This window comes from Ascaphus truei, chromosome 3 (assembly GCF_040206685.1).
Source record: "Ascaphus truei isolate aAscTru1 chromosome 3, aAscTru1.hap1, whole genome shotgun sequence".
Lineage (NCBI taxonomy): Eukaryota > Metazoa > Chordata > Amphibia > Anura > Ascaphidae > Ascaphus > Ascaphus truei.
In genome coordinates, this window is record NC_134485.1 from 382592945 (window position 1) to 382619666 (window position 26722).

The 26722-nt window shown below is 41.5% G+C and overlaps 1 protein-coding gene across 2 annotated transcripts in view; it reads left to right on the forward strand.

Moving 5' to 3' along the window:
* CWF19L2 (CWF19 like cell cycle control factor 2) overlaps nt 1-26722 on the forward strand; it is a 211498-nt gene that overhangs the window by 99354 nt on the left and 85422 nt on the right. For both annotated transcript variants that reach the window (XR_012800018.1, XM_075592377.1), the window contains exons 11-12: nt 18936-19061; nt 21865-22002. Coding sequence is in view for 1 of the 2 variants with exons in the window: in XM_075592377.1 (XP_075448492.1) it covers nt 18936-19061; nt 21865-22002 (264 nt within the window). In the remaining variant the exon portion in view is untranslated. The remainder of the gene's footprint in view (nt 1-18935; nt 19062-21864; nt 22003-26722) is intronic.

Consider the following 26722-nt stretch of genomic DNA (forward strand, 5'->3'; position numbering starts at 1 on the left):
TGTACATACATGTTTGTATGAACTTGACAAACTCCATTACAATGAAGTATATATTACATTGATAATTGTCCTTTACCTTCTGCTAGAAGTGATACATTGGGCCATATTCATTAAACTTTGATATTACCAATACAAAATTGGCCAAAAAATTACATGCATTAAAAAATCATTAGTAATTATATTTGCACAAATATCATCCATGTTGACATCTCATGTACATGCTCTTTTTGTCCAATTTGATGCAGTACCGTCTGAAAACAGACGTTCACAAATTTCATAGACCATTTACTTGTATATCTCCAAATACCTAAACCTCACGTGGGGAGAACAAACACACAAAGGCCACAGATGATCTTCTTTTTTTATTTGCATACTTCCTAGGTATGTTTCAGGTGTGTTTAGTTTCCCCACATGGAGTATATTGTAGGTTAAATAGGTTCATGTATTTGGCGGTATAAAGGTAAATGGGCTTTCTACCACAGTAAATTGGTCTCCAACTCTGCCTCTCCTTTTTAACTTGAATTGCTTAAGTCAGGGGTGTGCAAACTTTTTAGTCTGCACCCCCCTGCCTGCTCTTGCACCCCTCCCCCCCCTCACCTTGTCTCTGGTGTTTTCTGACGTCATGTGACGTGTCGCCAGAAGCCACCGGAGACAAGGTAAGTGAGATATAGAGGCCTTGTGTGCTCCGGCATTTTATTGAAATGCTTTGGGGAAGAGCGCAGTAAAATCTTTTTCTCCAAGGTTTAAATGTAGGCTCTGTAAGCGCCGCACCCAAACCTCCGCCCCCTGAAAATTTTGCACATCCCTGGCTTAATGTGCTCTTAGGAAACCACTCAAAATGCCTTTTTTGTGGACCTTATTGCTATCCATCGTGAGTCCACTCATAATCTCCTTTCCAGTGTGTTCTGTTTTTCTCAGATCCTGTAGGCGATCTCTTGTGGAACCACCTTATCAGCTTTGTGGTACTGTATTGACCATGTTATGACTGCTAGATAAATGCAGGTGCACGGTTTTATTCTGATTGGTACCATTTCCTTACTTGCTGACCTTTTCTAGAGCCATGCTACAGCATTATGCTGATGAAAAAAAGCAGGTATGGTCTTCTTGCCCATGGCACCTCACCTTTAACCTAAAGAAGATCTAGTATGAATGTCTGGATAATGTGCCTGTCTCCTAAAAGGGCCATGTAAAAGCAAACAGGACATTGTCCCCGCTTTCTGCTGCTGGACACATTTGCTGCCATCTTAGATCTGTGCCTGTAGACCTACTCTAAGGATGCTTTTTTTTTTTTTATATATTTGTGATATGGTTGTAAAATACTGTATTTAATTTGAAGAGGATCATCTGAGCAGGATCAGAAGGTTAGTGGTAGGCGACTAATTCGTCACGACTCAGACCCAGGGTTTTGAAGTAAAAAGATAATTTTATTGATAGCAGAGTTCTGAGTGACAGCAGACTCTCACAGGAGATGTGCCACGCCATACAAACAAAGCAGCGTTTATTTATAGGCATATGCAGAGCCAAATGTGTCAGGTGACCTGAAAAATGCAATTATAACCAATAATCACTTTATACGGTCTTTCTCACCCCATCCCTTGCATCCTGTCGCTGCTCACATGATATACTGGCGCAGGCGTACCAGAATACTTAACCTTCACCCCCTGTTAAATATAAAATGCAAATGTAAAATGAAAAACATCTTTACAGATATTTCTACATTTCTCTATTTCGAGGAGACAGCCTACAGTATTTTCAGCAAAATCTTTTCTCCAAGGTATAAATGTAGGCATGTTAGGAATAGTGGAAGATATGCCAACAGTTATGCACTATTTATCCGGAGAAAAATGTCTATGATTTCAGTCACTACAGTCTATGCGATTAAGAAAAATTCTGTGCCTGAAATTCATGGAACAGACCAATTTCAATCACCAGTGGCAGCAATTCATATGCCTCTGCAAACTCTGGGTGGTATCACTCCTATAGCTGTATTCTTTGACTTGTTTTCACAGTGAGACTGATCTTTTCAGTGCTTTATGTAACCGGTTTCTGTTTTTCCACTGCAGAAACGTATGTGCATTTGATGAATAAGTCATGAGAGAATTACAGAGTTGGTTTACATTCAGATTTTGCTCATTGAATTAATAAGACAGTCGCCCTTGCATGTTTATTTTTTATATGGTAAATAGTTATTCACAATACTGTACAGTAGGATGTTTGTTTTTCCCTCTCTAGTGTTTTTTTTCTTTTCTTCCTCTGCTCACTGATTTAAACTATTTTGTTCTCACAAAATTTGTCCAAAAAATAAAATTATATAGCGGATAAGCCTCTGTTACTTAGTGACATTAGTAGACTTCAAAGAACCTGTCACTAAACCTGGTACCGAGACTCCCCTCTTAAGTCACAATGTCGCTAGAGTATGCAGGGCAGAATCTCCCTGGCCTATTCTTGGCAGCTTACCTTCAGCACGCCCCGCCAAGGTCAATTGCTGCGAGAACACGTGGCCACTCTGCTTCCCAACCGGAGGAGCTTGCTACCGGCTCCTTGCTGGAGCAAGAATATCAGCTGCCATGTGAGGCACTGCGCACGGATGTTTAACGCGTGCATTTCCGGCAGGACCAGAACGGCTTGTGCACGTGTAAGTATCTGTGAGGCAACGGTTGGGTAAGACACCCAGTTGACAGCTAACAGGAGGCAGGACCTTCTCACTCAGTCAGCTTGAGATATGAGGAGACCTACATATGCTTCCTGCAGAAGTCAGTCAGTCATATGAGCATTAGGTAGAGTTGATCAGGAAGTGTCTGTTTCTCTCCTTAACCTTGTTTTTCTTATGCTCTCTTTGTGCCTTGACCTCTGAGTTTCATTCCTATGTCTACTCTTGCTCCATCTTCCCCATCTGTGGGAAAAGCAGAGTCCCTTTCTGAGGAGATTGCTGCACGCCCCAAAAAAATTTCAGCAAACTTGAAAAACCTCAACTGTAATGAAAGACTGCAAGCAGGATCATCAGGCAAGTTATGCCAAATTTGTTTAAGGAAGATAGCCTTAGAATAGGCTGTAACTGTCATATTCTCTAGCTTGCTGTATCCATGCTTGGCCACCGGGACTGCTGCCACTCTCAATGTCTTTTTCTAGCCTGCAGTACCTATACTTGTCCACCGGGATTGCTGCTGCTAAACTAAGGAACATTCCAGACTCTGATACCTGACACCTCTGCACCTGTGCCCCACCTCTCAGCCTGCCAATATAAACCTCCCTTTCCTGTTCCTCCCTTGCCTGTTTATACTGGTTCCTTAGCTCCTGCAAGGTTCCTGTGTTTACTGCTGTGCTAGCTATTGCTATCATCCTGTTCCAGTTTCCTCGTTGCCGACCTCTGCTTGTTTCCTGACTTCGCTACCTGCCGCCTGCCTCGGACCCCTGCTTGTTTCCTGACTTCACTACCTGCCGCCTGCCTCGGACCCCTGCTTGTTTCCTGACTTCGCTACCTGCTGCCTGCCTCTGATCTCTGCTTGTGACCCCTACTTCGCTCCCTGCTGTTCCTGCCACTGGGATCCACTTCAGCCGAAGTCCAATCCTTGACAGTAACGCATGTCAGACTTCTTTTCCTGCTTTAAGACTTGTATAGTAGAAACATTAATCTTAGCCAGGATTTAAGCATTTAAGTGGCCTGTAAAAAGACCAAGACAAGAACAGTATGTTGACGTGGAATTAGATATATCTGGTAATGAATCGGAGGAAGAAGTCTGTTGATCTGAAACTCCCGACTAGCAAAGATGATCCACTAAGTGTTAACATGGAATATATATTATATATATATATATATATATATATATATATATATATATATATATATATATATATATATATATATATATATATATATATATATAACACACACTTTTGTTCTGCGTTGGACAAGTTATTCGGAAATATCGAAAAGAAAAATCTTCCCGGTCCATAAGATTATATCAGAGTTCATTAGTAGTGAATGGAGGGACCCTGACAGAAGAAATGCACTTCTGAAGCATTTCCAAAGGACGTATCCTTTTAAGGAGGAAAACGACGAATTGTGGGAATCCCCACCAAAGGTCGACGCAACAATCCCTTTAGAAGAGGCATCATCCGTCAAAGACACGATGGACCGAAGGATAAAGAGTTTATTGAAGATGTTAACTGCGGTAGACATGGCATACAGTCCAGTAATCGCAACGGCATGTATAGGCTGCTCTATGAAAATCTGTTTTTCCAATACCCAGAAGCCATGCATGGAGGAACATCACAACCACGTTGTCCTCATTACAAACATTCACCAAACATTTTAAATTAGATCTTCTAGCTTCAGCTGAAGTAAGTATTGGACATGGTCCTCCAAGCTATCATGCAATAATCTCCCTCTAACGTGTTTTGTTCTGGGACTGCTTTGTGACGTCCCTATGGTGATGCACTGTCAAGGAAACGAGAGAAACTGACATTTTTACTTACAATTAATTCTTTTTTTGTAGTCTTTCCATGGCAGTGCATCTTACAGTAGGTTCACTCCCAGGGTATTAATATTCCCTTCATACAGGCATACCCCGCTTTAAGTACACTCACTTTAAGTACACTCGCGAGTAAGTACATATCGCCCAATAGGCAAACGGCAGCTCTCGCATGCGCCTGTCATCACGTCCTGAACAGCAATACCGGCTCCCTACCTGTACCGAAGCTGTGCGCAAGCAGGGAGACTATAGAGCCTGTTACAGATGCGTTATTTACATCAATTAAGCACGTATATGACGATTGCAGTACAGTATATGCATCGATAAGTGGGAATAGGTAGTGCTTCACTTTAAGTACATTTTCGCTTTACATACATGCTCCGGTCCCATTGCGTACGTTAATGCGGGGTATGCCTGTATTTTGTTTTCCTTTCTCCTAAAATAACTGTACAGCTTTGCTAGATGTCCAAGTCAAGGAATAGAAGACAGGAAGTCTCCTTTATACACACCTATTGTCAGATTGTGTCCTACCTCCAGCTGGGAGTGATCTATTACCCTAAAGTGAGGCGCGGTCATGGAGAGACTGTGAGAATATTATTTCTCATAAGTAAAAATGTCTGTTTTTCTGACATAAGTAAATTGGAGTACGTGCAAAGGGCCACTAAAGTGGTGCGTGGGCTACACAAGGGGTGCTCAACTCCAGTCCTCAAGCCCCCCCAACAGGTCAGATTTTCAGGATATCCCTGCTTCAGAACAAGTGGCTCAATTAGTCCCTACTTCAGCACAGGTGACTCAATCAGTGGCTTAGTCTTTGACTGGGCTTGTGATTGAGCCACTTGTGCTGAAGCTGGGATATCCTGGAAACCTGACCTGTTGGGGGGGCTTTAGGACTGGAGTTGAGCACCCCTGGTCTACACCATAAAACTCATCAGGGAAGACTGAAGAACATTAAAGTATCAAGTCCCTGTACTTGTCCCATGAATCCACTACCCTTTTAGTGTAGTATTTCATCACGTTTACCGTAAGAGGACATGAAACCTAATGGTTGATGACACTTGGTATATTTTATGTGCTTATGAAGTATAGGAGGTGAAACAAATGTACCATGCTCTGATAGTACAGAGCCAACTGTTAAACTAAATGTAATGGGTGTTAATGTAATTCTGTTAAATAGCTATAGATCATCTTTATAAGGATGAATACGTTTCCATTTGTTTCTCCTGCACGTGCATTCAACGTAAAAAGAATGAACTTCACGTTTCTCGGTCACCTCTAATTTCTGACTTTGTGGTTCTTGGACGAGGAGCAAAGCTGATCATAAGGAATTCAGTTTCAGAACCCAACCAAGCATGTCTGCTAAGATTGCAATTGATTTTTAAATTACACTGCTAAATAGAATGAATAACGTATCTGCAACTATACACAAACTCGAGTTCCATTTTATACGCACCACAAGGTGTCCAAACAGTCAGTTTAGGAATACTTGGCGACCGTAATAATTATTGATAGTCCGGTTGAGGAGCAGTGAAACTTTGGAACAATTGCGATTTGCAGGCTGCACTTCTAGGGGCCTATTTCCTGGGACCAAAGTGCATTAGTATTCGTGAACTATTTAAGGTTAAGTTTGTCATTTGTTTTTGTTTTTTAATGATTTCCGCTGATCTATTTCCGGATCAAAGTGGTAGACCACATTTTTCATTGTTTTGTGCCAACTAATTATACTGCCTTCATTAGCCAACCAATTAGTTAAAGGATAGACAATAGGTATCATAATCCCTGGTGAAAATCTAAACTTAAAATACAATGGTAAATTGTTTTATTTTTGTGGCTTGCTAGAAGACTGAGATTTAGTACAGCATCACTTTACAGGGGAGCAGTGTCTCTGAAGAATACAGTGACATACCGGCAGTGGTATGTTTCATGGGTTAAGTATAAGTGACTAACCCCATTTCCAAATAATATTGTAAGGTTTTTTTTTTTTTTTTTTGTTTTTTTTAAAAAATTTTTTAATATTGATCTAATATTTTATGTAATGAGACTTTTTGTACGCTATTGAATATACAGGAACAATATTGAGCCAGACTTTTCTTCTTTAAGGGGTTAAAATGAATTATGTTATCACTAGGCAAAGAACCAAAGAGAAAAAAAACGTAATTATCAAATGTCGGAATTCAAGGGACCTGAAGAAAATAGAAACATACATTTTTACACAGGAAGCAAATAAGAGAAATTTGTACTTTATGGGGGATTTCAATTTTTTTAAGGAAGCCAATTACATTGATTCAATGTTTTCAATAACCTTTTTTTCCTGCATTGTGGAACTGCCCCTTTAAGTACTGAACTTGGTGTAGGATAACAGAAGTTGAAGTGACAGTATATGCTGTTTCAAAGTTGCAAAGTATCGCTGCTGCCTAAATGACTCATTCATTACTTTTTTTTTTTTTTTTTTTAAATGAGGTTCTACAATAATTATCTTGAGGCTTCATCTCACTAAATAATTAATGTACCAATTACACTTGTCTCTTATCTTTAATTCCATTATTTATTAACCGCTTAACGTATTGTTCCTGGCTTATCGTTTTCTAAAATGTTCTGGGAACCGTGATCCAGCATTACTAATTTAATACGGTACACCAATTTATTCATTATATATGTGCGCACTTAATAAAGCTAACATTCATCAACTAATTTTGTTATATTCGAACACTTGTTTTTTTTGCTGAAAAGAACACTTGTTTTATCTGAGATTTGTTCTTGAAGGCATAAAACTAGACTATATATACAGATTTGATCCATGCTCACCATAACAATGCTGCATGAAATGCAATAGTTGGTATGGTGTGCAATCTTTTAATGGTATTGTATTTTTCTCTGTCAATCTACAGTACCATTGTGTACAATTTTACAAGCTACCTTTGCAGCTCAGGTAAATGGGTCCATAACTCTGTACCCCAAGGACTCCACAGAGACATTATGTTCATGCTAAGAGGCTGTTGCACTCTGCAACCTGCTGTTTGTATTAGTTTGCGATTTGTGAAGTGGTTATAAGATAAATTTGGGGATAAGTTGTTCAGCAAAGAGTTTATAATGGAATATTTAATGCAATTGGATCTGGAGCTGCCAGACTTGTTTCCTGGGCATCTTACCATGTCTGAACATGTCACGGAAAGGGGACACATTCTCTACATAGGTAGGGACAGGTTCTGTAGTTTAGGAGAGATGATGTCCACCTCTGACACCCTTTAGTTGTAAGGAATTTTGTACTGTCCTCTATAAGTATATTCGGTAGCATACCGAAGGGGATTATATTCCTACCGTGACTCTGGGAGAAGCTACGCAGCCAGGGAGCAAGATTTCCTGAGCTGGTTCTGGACTGGAAGGAATAAAATTAAAGGAGCCTAAATCTTCCATACCAAGGGGAAGATGGTTTAACAGCATATTGAATATGGGTATATGTTCCAACAGAAGTAGCACATATCCTTCTTGTACTACGCAGTTGGTGCTTAGATAATCAAGAACCTATATACCAGGCATAAGGTTACGTTTGGGCTATGCCGGTCATTGTTTGTAGAAAGGCTTCAGCCATTTTGGTGGTTGGACATGCGTAGCCTTTTAGAAATGTTCCTCTCACGAGTTACACATGTCTCAGAGTGACAACGCATGCTAGTTAAACGGTATGGGAATTCACTCAGAACTGTTTATAACCCAATGTGTGGGTGGTCTATATGTACAGCTAGGACGAAACCAGTATCAAGAGTAGGTTTATCGACAGAGGTAAATCTCCAGTCACTATTTGCAGTGTGTATTGCAAGGTGGGAGGCTTGCTACAACAGCAGGCTAGTTGAGTTAGTATAATTTTTTACCATTGTAGTGGAAATATTTATAAAAATAGGTGCAACACGCTAGAGGAGGTCCTCAAGACATTCAAACTGATGTAATTGTTCTTTTTTGCCCCCATTTGAACATTCAGAAATTTGGTCTATAGAATAACTGTCCTATAAAAGTAATGCTTATAGTTGATGTTATATCAGTGATGGCACCACATTTTTCATGTAAAATAGTTTGAGAAGATAATCCCATCTCTACATATATGTCTACCAAGCAGGCCAAACTTCACACTTTGGATCTGTTCAGGGCAGTAAAAAAATCTATTTGTGCAGGACACAGGAATTCAGAAGCTTGATTATTTTTAAGGCTCGTTCTATGAAGCATCGTCTTCGTCAGAACTGTCAAGTTTAATTGAAGGACATGTTTTGGTGTGGCATCATAATGTTGTCCTGCTTAGCTAGGGAATTATTCAAGGTTATAGTTACTGGGTCAGTGGCTAGATATCTCTCCTGAATTATTTAACCTGGTCCACATGAATAGGGATTATTCACATAGCATGTGATGCCATGGGATCTAACCGGAAAAGAGAGTAGTGGTACAGCAAGTAAATATTCTTGGCTAAATCTTACGCTCCGGCTGGGGTTTAAAGCACTTGCGCCACGCGGGCCCAACTGGAGTGGCTACCGGCACTCCCTACAGCGGTCTATATCTCTAGAAGCAGGGGTTCTCTGGAGCTGAAATGAATAGAGTTCACCTCCTGGAGACCCCCTTCTAAAGTACAGTATAGAAAAATAAAAATAATAAAACACAGTAAAACATTATACATTAATCCCCTTCATTACCATAGTGGCAAACTGCTAAAATAGTGAAGGGGTTAACCCCCCCCCCACTCCCCCCTCACCACCAGGAGGTCTAACTACCCACCTCAGGACAACTACCACCTTCATCCTCCCCCTCTAGCCCTGACAACCCTCCCCACCACCACACACAGTAATGGGCAATAGCCCTATTAGCCAAATATGGCTAACAGCGCTTTTGCCCATGTAAATATACACAACAGTAAAATAAAATACAAATTACAAAACACATTACAATCAAAACAAACACTAGCCATGTAATCCATTGTCACTGTGGCTACCTACTACCTAACTCACATTGGCAATCAATAGACACCCTATAGTAAATAAATGCTACTTATCCATGCAAGGATCAAGGCCGTCTGCCGCCGCCACCGCCGCCTCGTCCTCACCAGCAACAAGATCGAGCCGATGCCCAACCACTAAAACGCTATTGGACAGTAACCGCTAAAATAATCAAGTGGTTAACCCCTCCCACTACCTCCCGGGAGGGCTAACCACCGACCCCGGGGAAACTACCACCTTCACCCACACCTCTACCGCCAACAAACCTCCCCACCACACAGTAATGGGCAATAACCCTATTAGCAAAATATGGCTGAGTGCTTTTGCCCATTCAGAAGCAACCAAAATAAACGATTTAAAAAAAAACAAATACAATACACAGCAAAAGAAAATCCATATTACATTAAAAACAAACAATAGAAAAAACATTTATTTTTTTTCTGTCAGATTTTCTGTGTACCAGTTTGTACTGTATGTATATCTTGGATAAAGCTCAAAATCCTCCAAAGAAAAATTAATCCCAAAATACTAAATAGTTATGCCCTTTACAACACTGATAATACTTAGAATTCTGGAAAAGGGAAAGGAGCATCAGTTAAATGTAAATTATTCAGGAAGAGGGAAGAAAAGATCATGAAGGATATGAGAATCAGACAGAAAAAAAGCCAGGAAAATCCCAACGGCTAAGAACGATAAGCCAATATCTCAAACTTTCCATCTAAGAACGATAAGCCAATATTTCAAACTTTCCATCTAAGAACGATAAGCCAATATCTCAAACTTTCCATCTAAGAACAAATATAGCCGACACCAACCACTGCTATTTCCATAGTGAGGGTAAAATATGACTCCATTGTTATTGCAGTTAGCTTCTATCAAAGCCAAGTTTGCGTGCTTTGTGTGCGCTCACGGGTAATCTCATCTTTCTATTACTACGTGTAGCTTTTGGCTACAAAGTGATACGTTTTGTGCGAGCAGCACTGTGCTACCAACTGCAGTAGTGATATGCAGAGGGGGGATTTAGTTGTTTTTTTTTTTTTTTTTAAACTGAACCAATCTCTGTAATTGGGAGGCGTGCTAAGGATATCCAGGGGAAGTTGATCAAGGTTTGCAATTAACTTATTTTGATCTTAAATCCTTTTCCCTTTACAAATTATTCGATGTTGGCCATAGTGCTCTCCTTGCCGCCTCCTGCCTATAGTAGGGGTTTTAAATGCTCTCATTTGGGTTACACAAGTCAGACATGTTTACAGGATATCCAGCAATATTATTTTAAAATGCAAGTCTATTATGTTAATTCCTTAAATCTGATATGCCTGTGTCCCCAAGGAGAGGCATTTAAACCAATGTCCTGTAGCATGAGTAGGAGCATGCACTGTAATTCACTTTCATACTAGTCGGCAACACTTGCAGAATTTTAGAGCTGTTTTCTTAAATGCTAGAGAGCGTTTTGGAGATTGCTTTTTAAATAATTGCACTTTAATTAAAGATACCGTAGCTCCGCATCCCATTTCAAAATCTGCTTTTAACCAATTCAGTGTTTGACGTGTGTTGCTGTCCCTTAAAAAGTTAATCATGTGACAAAATATATATATTATGTTTGGTACATTTCTGAACAAATACCTATATTAAAATTGTATTTTTTAGTTATTTTTTTTAGTTTACAGCTGTTAACGTAGAGAGAGAGAGAGAATTAAAATCCAACTGCCCCTCCTTCCAGAGGTAGCGATTTAGGTGGGATATTACAGCAGGAAACCTATCCAGGGGAACAGAAGACAGCTTAAATAGGAAATGGATCAAGGGCAGAAGGTGGTGTACAGGGGAAACCGGAAGCATCGTGGACTTCTTCTTCTCTGCTCTCTCTGTGTAGCTTTTGCCGACTGGTGCGGCTCGGTAGGATTAACGCAGCAGGAGTCCCATCCAGAAGCAGGCACACCTGCTGTGTTAATCCTTATGGGAAATTAGTCTACTGAGTTTTTGGGTGTTTGGAAGCTGCGATCAGGCCGCAGTCAAGCTCCCTTCAGCTGTAGTTTTTCCCCCCGGCCAAATTACAAATAAATGTGACCCCATCTGTATAAATAAAGATATACATACTGATTGAGAAGACTGATTAAACAAGTTGCAATGCTTGGGATTGAACTCTTAATGTGGTGAAATGGATAAGACATTGGTTGAAGTATAGGCGATAAGATTTTGGTAAAGGGTGTACTTTCTGAGGAGCGGAAGGTAACCAGTAGCGTACCTCAGGGATCTGTACTGAGACCTGTGCTCTTTAATATCTTTATTAGTAACATTACAAATAGTTTGTAAGGAAAAGGTATACCTTTTTGCAGATGACACAAAGCTCTACAAAAAGGCATACTTTCCCAAGATCTGCAACATGTTTGACGCCCCAGGGGGAGTACACAAAAATGGCTTATGATTTAGGTAGAGATGAGGAGTGGCCAAGAGTATGGCACCTACAATTTAGCGCCCAAAAAGTTAAAAAATAATGCAATTTGCTCACAAAAATCCAAAGGCAGAATGCAGGATTAATGGAATTCTGTCAACTACTATAGAGGAAAGGGACTTGGGAAGTCATTATTTTGGCATAAAAGTAGCCAAGAAATGTAACAAAATGCCAGCAGGGTGTTCAGTTGTACAGGGAGATGTATTGGCATCGGAAGGAGAGGGGTGGGGGGGGGGGGGGGGTGCCACTTTATAGATCATTGGTGAAACCTCACCTAGAGTACAGTGTTAATTTATTTATTTATTTATAAAATATTTTACCAGGAAGTAATACATTGAGAGTTACCTCTCGTTTTCAAGTATGTCCTGGGCACAGAGTAAAACAAATAATACATGGCTACAAATACAGTTACATAAATGAACAGGGTATACATTATATACAAGACATTGCGTGCACAGTTAAAGAAAATATATATTATGTGCGTATGAAACAGTTACAGACCAGATTAAAATGTGAGACAGCCATAGAATTTCTGGAGACTATACTGTATCTCCGGAAGCATGCAAAAAAGGGCAACTAATGATGGTGCACGATCTACAGCATAATAAATAATAATAATAAACTTGATACTTTCTACAATTCAATATGCCGTTTTGTCCTCCAATGCGACTACAACACACATCACTGTGAAATGCTCAAAGAACTAGATTGGTCATCACTTGAGTCTAGGCACAAAGTCCGTCTTTACTTTCTTTCCTTCAAATACTTCCTGGGCAAGCTCCTCGGATCTACCACATGCAGCACTTATCTGAGATCTGACTCCAAAAGACTGTTCATGGTCCCAAGGTTCAACAAAGTATGCGGCCGCTCCTCCTTCTCTTACCGTGCACCCCAAAACTGGAACAGTCTACCGTAAACTCTCACAGCCGCCACCAATCTAAGTTCTTTCAAAACTAAAGCTGTCTCACATTTTAATCTGGTCCGTAACGGTTACATTCGCCTATAACATATAGTATCTCTTAGGCTAAGGCCCCGGTCACGGCGCTCTAATGCGCGCCCGCGCTTTTGGCTGTGCGTTCCGGCGATTCCCCGGTCTGCAGCTCACTGCAGGAGCAGAGACCGGGGGGGGGGGGCGTGGCGGAGGAGTGACGGGGGCGCGGCCATGACGTCACCCGGCAGGTTCGCCCTCATTGGCTGAACCGCCGGGGGGCGTGCCTAGCCGCTCGACGCGAGTTCCTGCTCTCAATTCTATTGAGAGCAGGAGTAGCTCTCGCGCGAGTGCTGCGGCCCCCCCTCGCAGCGGGCCCGGCGCCATTGCGGGGAGGGCTCTCGTGAGCGCAGCGTCCACCACAGCGGACGCTGTAGCAGGCAGCGGGGGCAAGGCCTTAGGCTGAGTCAATGCTCCCTGCTTGCTCGCTGAGGCTCAGGGAAAGCGGGTGCTTTCCCTGGCCATGAGGTTGCTTACCGCACGCGGCGTCAGGGGGCGGGCGCGTCACTGGCCGGGGGCGGGCCAGTGACGACACGGAGCTGGTTCGCCCTCATTGGGCGAACCGCTCACGTGACCGGCCTGTCGCGCCGGCAAGCGGGGAATTTTAAATTCCCCTAAGACCTGCGCTTCCGCAAGCGCGCGGAAGCGCAGGTGAGCCCCTACTGAAGCCGCTCTAATTGCGGCTGTAGGGGCTCAGTGCTGAGCGGGAGCGTGCCTCAGCACGCTTCCGCCAGCAAGCGGTTAACATGGCCGAGGCCTTACTGTGCATGCAATGTCTTGTATATAATGTATAACCTAGCTCACTTAAATTAACTATGTCTTTGTAACCATGTATCTGTCATCATAACTCTGTGCCCAGGACATACTTGAAAACGAGAGGTAACTCTATGTATTACTTCCTGGTAAAACATTTTATAAATAAATAAGACTTGTCAGGAAAGACTACAAAACCTTTATCTGTACAGTTTATAGGAAGAGAGAGGTGGGATTTGATATAAACATTCAAATATATAAAGGGATTCAACAGAGTACAGGAGGGAAGCAAAGTCCAAAGAAAAAGGTTGCTAGAAAGAGGCCATTTATGAAGCTGGAGTGTGGCAAGCGAAGGGGGAATCTGAGGAAGTACTTAACAGAAATCTCGGTAGATTCGTGGAATAGCCTCTCAACAGTGGACCCCCTGCTTCCCGAGTTATAGGCCCCATTATGGGGTGCCGGTATCCCAGCCATGTTTAAATTAGTACAGGTGGATACTGGCACCCCATAATGGGGCCTGTAACTCGGGAAGCAGGGAGTCCCCGGACCTGTAATGAATGCTGTTCTACTTTGGAGACCCCTGCTTCAGTACTGTTATTAAAATAAAATAAAAGCTGTGCAATTGCCTGTTAGAGTTGCACAGGGAGAGTGACTGATTTCCACAATGTGCTCTGTCCCATGCCCGCGGACGCTTGCTAGATAGGAAAGACTGCATCCCTATCTTTTTCGATACATCACTGACATTAGTTTACTATGGTCCACAAAGGGACAGCCCCTTTAAATCCCGAAACTTACCACAAACCGTGTGCTTATGTTATGTTGCATTAATTATCTACTTAAGCACACGGTTTGTGGTAAGTTTCGAGATTTAAAGGGGCTGTCCCTTTGTGGACCATAGTGAACTAATGTCAGTGATGTATCGAAAAAGATAGGGATGCAGTCTTTCCTATCTAGCAAGCGTCCGCGGGCATGGGAAAGATAATTAATGCAACATAACATTGGAGTAGTATTAGAGACTCAACATCAGCATATTCAGACATAACTTAACATGTGGAGCTTAAAGCTGCAGTTCAGTCTTTTTAATTTATTTTTTTACTTCAATAGTTTCATGTGTGCAATCTCTAATTACCTAAAGAACTGTATAGCTGCAGGTCAATTCGTTCTCCATGTATTGATCAGCGAAATTTGGTGACATCATTAGTGAAGGGATCTGTTTTTCTTCTGCTTCTGTCTCTCAGTGGAAGCTCATGAATATTTATGAGCACTCCTGCACTGACATGTGCTAGAGGGAGGGCAGGTCTGACAAAGGGGTGTGCCAAGGCTTGTGACATGACATGAAGGGGCAGTGCCTTAGCAAATGGTTGTTAAAATAGAATACAAGAAAATTGGTCTTTTAAAGTTGTTTTTTTAAAAACAGAAAATGCTAAAAGTATTTTTTCTTACTACAGAACTGATTTATTAAAAAAAAACCACATGCAGGATATTGACTGAACTGCAGCTTTAATGCCTTTTCTCAAAATCTTATCAATGTTGTGCAGGTTCTGATTTATGATTATTTATTTTTAGATTGGGTATAACTCTACATTTATCACATGCATGGCGGTTGCATTTTATAGGAAGACAACTCCTTGTTTATAAATATTATTCGAGATGCAGATCTTATTTTCATGTAAATACTAGGTGCCTGTTTGCTACTCAGCTGTGTTCACTTCACCGTAGACACTCTTAGAAACAACACCAGTCGCAGCTAAATTCTATAGTTTTTCTATGATAACCTTGAATCAAAACCAGTCTTTTCTTAATGGGGTTTATATTAACAAATTCCATTTATTTCTAAACAAAATGATGTATGAATTAGACAAACAATGAATAATTAATAGTCAGGGTATTTGCAAAAGTAATTGAAACCCTGGTTTTATCAGCTAAATTAAAGAGGATAATTAGAATCAGGTGTTTAAATAATTAGGTAGATCCTCAGCGGTGGAGATCAGAAACTTGGAGTTTGATCTTCACCATACAGGTGTATGGAAACATGTCATGCCACAGTAAAAAGAAATCTCTGAGGACCTCAGAAAAGCAGTTATTGATGCTCATCAGTCTTAAGGGTTACAAAAAAAATTCTAAGGATTTGGGACTCCACCAATCGTCAGTCTGCAAATGGAGAAAGTTCAAGTCCACCTTCACTACCCAGGAGCGGCCTGCCTACCAAAATCTCTCCAAGAACAAACTGGCAAATCATCCAGAAAGTAACAAAGAACCCCAGACTAACATCCAAGGCCACACTCGCCTTGGCTAATGTGAGTTTTCATGACTCAACTATCAGAAAAAGATTTAACAAGAATAATGTTCATGGAAGGATAGCCAGGAGGAAACCACTGCTCTCTAAAAAGAACATTACTACCATCTGAAGTTCACCAAAGAGCCCATAGATGATCCACCATACTTCTGGAACAATATTCTCTGGACAAATGAGTCAAAGGTAGAAATTTTTGGCCTCAATGAAAAACATTGTGTTTGGCGAAAACCAAAACTGTGTTTTAACAGAAGTATCTCATCCCAACCGTCAAGCATGGTGGTGGTGTGTGATGGTTTGGGGCTGCTTTGCTGCCTCAGGACCTGGATGCCTTGCCATCATTGACACAACCTTGAATTCTACATTGTATCACAAGATTCTAGAGGAGAATGTCAGGCCATCCATCCGTGAGTTGAAACTGAACCGAAAGTGTCATCCAGCAAGACAAAGATCCTAAATATACAAGCAGATCTACAAAAGAATGGCTGCAGAAGAGGAAATTCCACCTTTTAGAATGATCTAGTCAAAGTCCATAACTAAACCCCATCTAAATATTGTGTCAGGACATGAAGCGAGCTGTCCAGGCAAAGAAGACCCCAAATGTCACTGAGATGAAGCAGTTCTGTAAGGGAGAATGGGCCAAAATTCCTCAAAACCGATGTGAGAGACTGACCAGTAGTTACAGGAAACATTTCATTCAAGTCATTGCTGCTCAAGGGGGCGCCACCAGGTAGTGAATCTAAAGGTTCACATTCTTTTTCACACATGGATATTGAATGTTGAATAATTTGTAGCCAAATAAATGTTGAAAAAGTATTATGTTTTTGTGTAATTTGTTTGATCAGGTTATCTTGATCTATTATTATTACTATCTTATATTAAGATCTAATAATATTTTATGTTTGAAATATGGGAAATTATGTGAAAATCGTAAGTGGTTCACAAACCTTTTCACGCTACTGTATGTTGACGTGTTATAAATAATATGAAAGACTACATTATAACATTTCTAAATTATGTCAGAATAGTTTTGTATGTATTGCCATTTGGAGAAATAACGTTTTTGTTGGTTATTCCTGCTTTGCATCACATGGCCCGTCTGAATACGCTTAATCTAAAAATAATTGCATTTACCGTATTTAATTTAAAAAAAACCCCATGTTTTTATTGATCATTTCTCAGGGTTATGGGGTACAGAAATAAGAAAAGGGAAGGTAAAACAAAATTGATGCAATTGAATTCTCAAAGTGGGCATGTACGGAAGAGGTTACGGGTGGGGCGGGGGTGTTTAGGGGAAGGGAACAAGGATCCCACACACATGCTGTATCACACCCAAATGGGCAAGAGAACAGGTCTAGGTGGGCCAAGAACAAGTGGGGGTTGGGAAAGGAGACATTTCAATGGACATTGCACTGTTTCCATAGCCGTGTCTCTGCAAAGTTAGCGGTTAATGTTCATCTCGTGATGCTCTCTACATCACTGTACACAGATATTTACTATAAAACGTTTGACATTTACATTTTCAAAGTGGGCATTTTCAAGCAATTATATCCGTGTATATACAGTAGACAAAGGACTATGTCGTAAAACGGGGTCGAAGCGCGCCAAGCAGGGTCATTTCCTTACTTTTTTAATATCTCCCAAGAATAACATTTCTAACGCTGCATAGAAAAAAATAATATTGGGCTTCTGAGGTAAAATGAAAATGCAATTGGTTTCAGGCACCACAAAAATATATATATGTGTTTGAAAAAATGCTCCAGTTTTATTTTGTTGTTCACAATTTTCTACCTCCTTGTTTTTAAGAAGTAATGTGGGAAAACGAATTGCACAAAAGCAGCCGAGAAGATAGTTGTTGATTAAAAAAAGAAAGGGTTGGGGTGGTGGAAAGCTTGTTTTTATCTGATTATTCTAGTCTTTCTGCAGCTATCATTGTCTAAATGTTATTTATGTTCTTTATCCTGATCCCATCTTAACTGGACAGTGTCAGCGCCTTGAATCATAACAATGAGACACCATTTTAGAGTCCTGCAGAGAATATAGCTGCCAGAGGGATGTAGTTCATCTTCAGGCAGGAATGAAGGTGGAGGGAATCTTCGGAGCAGTATTTTTACCCCAGAGAGAGAGAGAGAGAGAGAGAGAGAGAGAGAGAGAGAGAGAGAGAGCAGATGTCTTAAGGCATGCCACACAGGCAAACTCCTGGACAGACCTTTAAATATTGTAGTCCTCTGTATCCTACTGGGAAGAATTTGGTTTAAATGTAATTTGTTTAGCCCTAAGAATTGAATTCAGTAGTCTGAATAGCTGGACCAGTGGGAAATCCTGGAATCAGATGGCTACTGTGATTCCTAGAAAATACCTACAGTTGCATGGATCTGAAGTAGATAATGGTGACGGGAAAAAGTTCCCTGTCACGTATACATACAGGTTTATTTAATCAAAATGTATATTTTGCTAATTTTTTAAATTATAACTGGAAGACAAGATTTAAAACCACTTGCTCGCTGCTTTCTGTTATCCGGTTCCTTTGTTCACCATGCAATTCCTTGTTAGACCTATCTCATTTCTTTAATTTACTTATTTCGCTGTTATGTCTGTTCACAAACCCTTTTCTAAAGGGGATTAATTACTTTGTTTAAGGGTAAAACCTGAGAGAGTTTTTAATTAGCAATGAAAGTTAAAAGCCTTCTGAACTATACATTTGAATTGCGTGAATAGTTTAGCATGCATTGTAGAAAACGTCCAGCTTGCCAAAGAAAGTACTGTACTTCACACAAATGTTTGATTCAAAATTATAAATACTATAATGTATTTAACAAAGATGAATATTTTATTCTGTATGCCACAGAATATGTAAGGGCAATGCATAATGAAGTTGCACTTGCACATAAATATGTGCCTGCACATTTAATGTTTTTTTTTTCTTACATGTTCTTATACATATTCTGAAAGAATTTTACGCTTATTTTAGTTTATTTTTTACTTTTATTGTGTCCCTCTTTATTTATAGGGAGCAAGCTTGAAGGAAGACCACGAAGTTCTCCTCGTCAGAACAGATCAATCAGGACGAGCATGGCCAGTGAATGCTATGGCAGATCCACTGGAGCTGAAAGGAGGAAGAAGAAAGAGACCGATGGTATGTCTCGCATTTTGTGGAGTGTGGTGGTTTGACTCTCTGCAATACCATGTTATTGGTGCTTGTAGTGGTTACCTTTTACATAACGAGAATTGTGGTTTTGTGTGTTGGGTCTTGTAAGAGGTCAGCAAAGATAAGACTTGCTGCACATCAATATACACAAGTGAAGTATATTGTATGCACATATTCATAGAAGTTCATGGAAAAAGAAGGGTGGGTTGCCGTATTGGTTCTTTCATGTAGTAAAGGAACATGAAGCATTGGGTGGTACTGTATGGAACCTGAAGAAGAACCCTGTTATGTTTGAAAGGTTGTAACTTATCAGCTACTGTAGCTGTTGGTCCAATGAAAAATATTATACCTTTCGAACATTAATTGAAAATATACAGAAGAATGATGGAAAAACTTAAAGGAGCAGTTCCTACTATGCTGGGTTTTCGGAGGACTGCAGAGCTGAACTGCATTAATTTCAGCTCCAGCCACCCCCTGGTCCCTGAAGATACATACCATGGAAGGTACTATCCCCTCCAGGGAAAACCACCTGGAGGTCTAAATCTCCTGCGTCATTCGCGCCAGTAGCAAGCTGTAACATTGTTGGGTGCAGCTTCCTGCTGGCCCGCGTGATGTGGGGGATTTAAACCTCTAACAAATACCATCAACATCTTCTCCGATAAGTATATCAGGAGGCAGGGGGTCCCTACAGCTAAAATTAACATGGTTCAATTCTAGAGACCACTGCTTCCTATACATGTAAGAAAAAAAAAAAAGGGGGGGGGGGAGAGGAGGCTGCTTTAAAGAAACTGCACATGTTTATGTGTACTGATGTTTGCGCACTGTTTTGTAGTGACTGTTAATGCAGATTTAAAACTGTTCATTAAATGAATGCATTTTTGTGTTGAAAGGTTTGTATCTGGTTTTGTTTTGAGTATTTGGGAACGTCACATCTAGGACATCATTTTTGCATGACCTATGGTGACATGCCTTTATATTTATTTTCTGTATGTGGAATCAAGCATGTTGTAGGTATCCTGCTTTTATCATCTAGAACAGGGGTGCACAATATTTTTCCCCTGCACCCCCCTGCCTGCTCTCCTCCCTTGCTTGCACCCTCTGCCCCCCCACCCTCCCCACCCCGATTGACTCTGACGTCAAATGGTGCCGCAGGGATGTGACAGCACGTTGCCATGGCAACGCGACGTCGTGACCCTGGGTTACCATGATGATGCGTCACTTGAAGCCATGGTAATTGAGTTAGAGGCCTTGCATGGTCCCCCGGCATTTAATTTAAATGGCAAGTGGGAGAGCGGGGGACCTCTGTAACTGCCGCCCCCCCCCTCCCAGAAAACCTTGCACGCACCCCTAATCTAGAAGAAGTAAGATAATAGCATGCAGTGACCCCCTGCAGTCTATCCTCACTAAACAAGAAGAAAAAAATAGTCATGAAATCGGTAATAGTATTCAGATTATTGGGTAGTCTGAATTTCTGCATTGGGGAGTCTTATTGTCATTAAATGCATACAGTACATGACATGTCAAAACCGGTTCTATTGCAAGCCATAATATAGACCATAATTGAGCCTAACTTTCCATTCCAATCTCTCTATTAATGCTTATGTTTCCTGTTAATGTTCAATTTCTTTGAGGGCTTTTTAATTTAAGTTTTCTTTCCTGGGAAATATTCGCTTCAGCGTGACACATGCATTAAATATTCAGTAGATATGACTGCCTGAAACCAGTGCATCATTTTTGTCAGACGTGATTATGCGTTTCTTCACTTCAGTTCTATCACTTTCAGGACCAGAGGAGACAGCAGCCACCTGGCTATGTAGGCAATTAACCTTTAGAGTGCCCTAATGATGTACATGGCATGACATATATGTCATGGGCACTTGTTTTCTAGAGGCTGACCATTCTAATCAAAACGGAAATAGTGCTCCGGTGGGGTAGGGAGAGAGCATTGTGGCCATTCAAACAGACTCCAATATTCTATTTTCTATTGGGATACTTGATGGTGACTTGATATAAAAATGAGTAGGTTTTTCACATCTCAGCCCTCTGGTTGTAGATACATATCCAAGTTATTGATGTTTCAAAAGTTATAGCTGGTTGAAATCATAACTCTCTCCTACCTAATGTAGTGTTGACGCTGACTTTGCTCCATAATACGTGTTCACTTTGAGCCTCGTAGGTGGGGTGAATCTCTTTATTGCTATTCAGACGTCATGATAGAGTTCTTTCATTTGCAAATCTTTTAGCATGCAGTATTTGCATTAAATTGTGGTAAAATATAACGTAAAGATTAAGAGCAAAAAAATAGCTATAGTGGGAATTCAGTGGTGCAGATAAATCTCATTCTGTTTGGATGTGAAAGAGAGAGGAAACAGAGAGGACATGTAAAATTAAGAGCTCATTGAACTGGTGTTGAGGGGGGGGGGGTAAGAAAGTAATACTGACGAGATAATTTTTTGGAAGTGCTGGATACTCTGCATTTATGAGGCCTTTGCATGTCTGAGATCATTTTGGCACTTGAGCTAGCATCCTGGAATAAATGCTAATTAAATATTGCTTTGTGTATTCTTTCTATAGCGTATCAAAATAAGATATTTTTTTCTTTCTAGTTTACCAAGTATATCAAACAAATGTGTGAGTACACAATATTGTTTCGTACACTGATTAATTCACATGATCTGTTACTGATCCTATAAATCAATCTTCTAATCAATGAATAAAAATGTAGCATGTCACGTGTAACCTGCAACGTCACAGGAGTCCGTTGAATAGAAACTTCTTTTCCGTGTTATAGGTTGCTACTCATGTTGAGAAAGAGAGAGTCCGGTACTTTCATGATGATGATAACCAGAGTCTCCAAGATCTGGTTAAGAAAGAAAAGATGGGAACATCTGAAGACCAAAACAAACTGTTTATGCGAATGGCATCCAAGGTAACTTTTTAGTTTCTGAAATCTTTGTAATGACATGGGAAAGAGATAAACCAGTACAGTTCGTTAACATGTCAATCCCAGTAACTTTACAGCCAATCATGTGACTGGTTAAGGACTAATTGTGTTGCTCTGAATATTGTTACTGTATTTACATTCGTATACGTTTTAGTAGTGTTGAGGTTCATAGAATTTGACGCCAAAAAATAAACACATAGGGCCTCATGCAGAGAGCAGCGCTATTTAGAATTGGAGAGGGGAATAAAATTTAGCTTTATTGGAGAGTTTTTTTCTCCATATGCAGAAAGGGCATAAAACTGCATTTACAATCCTTTCTGCATATGGAGAGTTTCAACCAGCGCTATGAGCGCTGTTGAAACTAGTGGGAAAGAAATCGATTTTTTTTTTCTCCTCCACCGGCTGCGGAGCGCCAGCTGCTTGGTGGAGAGGAAAAATGTTGAAAATCGCGCCAAAAACAGCCACTAGATGGCGTTCGCGGCTCTCTGCATACGGCCGTTTTAAACACTGGAGAGATTAGGATCTCTCCAGCCGCGCGGCGAGTTTCAAGGAAAAAAAAAATGGCGCTTTTTTTAAAACTTGCCATTATCTGCCTTTCTCAAGGCAGAATTCGCCAAAACATGCCGCTTTCCCTGTTAGCGCTGCTCTCTGCATGAGGCCCTTAGTCCACCTTCCCATTTTCTGATCTGTTGCAAAAACCCTATTTCATCCTAGGCATTCTTTCATATTTATGATAGCCTTATGTCGTTCCCGTATTGTATTAGCCTCAACTACCTCTCTTTGGAGGCTATTTTTTGAATACACCACCCTTTTTGTCAAGAAGTACTTCTTCACGTTTCCTCTAAGCCTCACACCTTCCAGCTTAAAAGCATTACCTCTTCTAGCAGTTTCTTTGAAATAGGCTTCTCCCCTGTACCTTGTTGAAACCCTTCATATGTTTGAAAGTTTAAATCAGATACACCATCTCGCAGCTCTCCAAGCTGTACATGTTGTGACTTTCCTTATTTTTTTTTTTTTTTTTTTTTTTTAACATTTTTATTAGGAAACAGGCAAGTTTACAGGCAAATTTCACATCACAGTATCCTAATACACTTTAATTTTCAAATTTTCCATACTGGAGGGGGGGGGGGGGAGTGTACCGCCAAGAGTGGCGCGACCTCTGGGTCACCGGGTGACCAGGGGAGCGAGAGGTCTGAAAAAGAGAGGGGGGGGGATAAGAGGGGAGGGAAGGGTGGGTATGGGGATGGGGGGAGGGGGGGGCGTCCTTCAGGGTGTGGCCTGGGTGGTCATAGTTTCTCCTATTGGGTTCTCTCGGGAGTCAGTGAGTCTCCCAGGGTTCCCAGATTTTGTAATGACTTGTAGTCTTGCGTTTGAGAAACGCCGTCAGACGTTCCATAAGCATTACAGTACCGACACACTTTATTGCAGTGTGGTCGGTACCGCAAGCCGGGAGATTTCCCGGCTTGCTAGTGGACGCCCCTCCAGGGGCTCCCCGAGGGAGCCCTGGTGTCCCGCGATCGCGGGACAGCGGCAGGGGGATCCGGGGGACCCGGCGGACCCGGCAGCGGTAGGGAGAGCGCCCCGATCGGAGGGCGCTCTTCCGCTGCTTCGGCGCGCGCCCGTCACACTCGGGCGCGCGCCAGGCTACTGCTGCGGCCAAGAACGGGCAAATGCTCGAATAAACTTGGCCGCAGCAGTACGTCGTCTATTCTTCTCTTAACCGCCTGGATAGAGGGGGGAGAGATCTTTTTCCAGGAGAATGCCACAGAGCACCTAGGCGCGGTAAGGATGGAGGAGATTAATTTTCCTACTGGGCGGTCAATTTCCTCAATTGGCCTGCCCAGGAGGAAGGTCAGTGGATCTGGGGCTAATGTGAGGCTAGTTACCTCTCGGATTAAAGTTTGGATAGAAAGCCAAAATTTTTGGATTTTTGGGCATGACCACCAAATGTGGGCCATGTCTCCTCTCTGTCCACAGCCTCTCCAACATAGATCTGAGGCCAGGGGGTAAATTTGCTTCAATCTAACTGGGGTAAGATACCAGTGGAACATGATTTTGTAGATATTCTCTTTTGTTGTGGTACAGATGGAAGTTCCTGAAGCAGCGTCCCATATATCCTCCCAGTCTTCTCTATCTATGTCTATACTCAGTTCCGCCGCCCACTTGGACATGTAGTCGTGAGTGGAGGGGCCTGCTGTTCTCTCCATCCCAGCGTATATATTAGAGATCAAAGCCGTTTGATGTGTACTAGTTCGGCAGAGTCTCTCAAAGTTGGTGAGGGGAGGATACTCAAATTTTGGGGACAGTTTTTGAAGAAAATGTCTAATTTGGAGATACTTAAATGGGCTCAATTCTGGGGCTTCGTATTTTGTTCGTAATTCTTGAAAGTTCAGCAACCTTCCATCTCTCAGTAGGTCGGCAACCACCCTAACCCCCTTCAGGTGGAAATAGTCGAACTGCTTTGGTTCACATCCTGGGGGGAAGTGGGGGTTGTTGTGGATCGGAGTAAGCAGCGAGCCTGGGGTAGTTAGTTTAAACTTTGATCTGCATTTCCGCCAGACTTCCCAGGTGTGTTTGGTGGGACCAAGGTCGAACCTACGGGGTGATTTATCCCCCTTGTCTATGCACCAAAGGAGGGCCTGCAGAGAAGGCGTTTTAACGTAGTGGGATTCAATATCTCGCCAGCAATAGAGACCCGGATCTGCGTTCCACACTACAGCCTGCCTCAACTGGGCCGCTAAATAGTACTTTGTAATATCTGGGACACCCATCCCCCCTCTTCCTCTTGACGTCAGAAGGACCGATCTGGCCACCCTGGGCCTTTTGCCCTTCCAGATGAATTTGAACATTTTATTCTGGATGTTCTTAAGTTCAGGGCTGGGAACATGGATCGGGAGTGTCTGGAAATAGTATAGCAATCTGGGGAGTATATTCATTTTTACCGAGATCATCCTTCCGATCCATGAGATCTGGTAGTCTTCCCATTTGTCCAGATCTTTTTTGATTTTCACGAATAGGGCCGGGTAATTATATTTATACAATGATTGGTAGTTGCCTGATACATTCACTCCCAGATATTTAATGTCCTTATTTATTTTTTAAAGTAGACCGTGTACTATTTTAGTAGCTCTTTTTTGCATCATCTCTAATTTATATATGGTCTCCAGAACTGAAGAAAGGATGATAGGTGAGGTCTTACCAATGATGTATAAAGTGACATCACTGCCTCTTTCTGCTGATAGTAACCCTCCCTGAAGAACTTAGTTTACTTACTTTAAAGGAGCAATACAAGCCACTGTCTGTGTTTTTATTGTTGTTGACATTTTTAATACAGGATTGACACATGGGTTCTCCGGAGCTGAACTCTGTTAATTTCAGCTTAATTTCAGCAACTCTGTTGCTTCCAGAGGTACTTACCTGCGAAGGGGGTGATGGTATCTCCTGTGGTTTTCTGCAGTTTGGGGACCAATTGGAAGCCGCACTGGTGATGTCATGGCTTCCTACTGACCCGTGGGAGCTTTGAAAATTCGCCATAATGTGAACCCTGCTTCAATCCTATATAGGAAAAAAATAATGGCTTGGATTGCCTCTTTAAAGTTAGCTGAAATAATGACTTACATAATCTTTTATAGTGGTTGACTTGGTGTCATTAATCCTGTACTCAATGTGGATGAATTTACAAATTATTAAAAAAAATAAAATTTGCATTACAATTTAGTTGAACACTCTTGAGCATTCCTCTTATCTACCTAAATAATTAATCTTCGTTTGGCAGATCTCTGTCTCGGCAAAAAAAAAAAAAAAGCACGTGTCCCCTTCCAGACCATTTGCAATGTCACTAACATATATATGGAAGAGCACCGCTCCTAATGCAAATCCCTGTGGTTCTCAACTGGTCTCATTCCCCACCTCTGAGAATACTCCATTTACTACTTATCTATCCTTCCAACAATGTCTTATCCATTCAGGCTCCTTAGGTTCCAACCTCAATCACTGCAACTTGCCTTCTATGTTGCAATTCATAGTTATTGAACTTTTACCTTAACTCTGCTTTATCAGCAAATCGCAAATAAAACATTTGAACTTTTATTGAAAAGTATTAAGTATTCCTCTCAAACTGTAATGTAATTGTGTGGGAATTGGTCTTCCCACTCAAATAAAAGGTTCTAATGAAAATCCAAGGTTACCACCGGTTCCACACGAGGTTAGTGCAGGGGTGCGCAAACTTTTCAGTCTGCGCCCCTCTTCCTGCTGTCCCTCCCTGCTTTCACCCCCCCCCTACCAGGTGTCATGACGGCAACGCAACGTCATGTGACCCCCGTCGCGTTACCATGGCGACGCGTTGCTGGGAGCCGCTGGAGACCAGGTAAGGGAAGATACAGAGGCCTCATGCGCACTCCCCGACATTTAATTTAAAGCCTTGGGGAAGATAGGGGGCCCCTCTAACAGCTGTTTCCCCCCCCCCCTAGAAAATCTCTCTCTCCCCCCTCTCCCCCCACCCCCAGTCTGAGCACCCCTGGGTTAGTGTACAAAATAAAGCAAATTGGACTCTGTAAAAATATTTGTACCTGGATGGATTGGAAACTGGTTGAAGGATAGACAAGACAGTTGTAATAAATTGAACTTTTTCAGCTTAGGCTAAAGTTGTGAGTGAAGTACCTCAAAAATCGGTACTGGGACCCCTGCTTTTTAACTTTTTTATTAA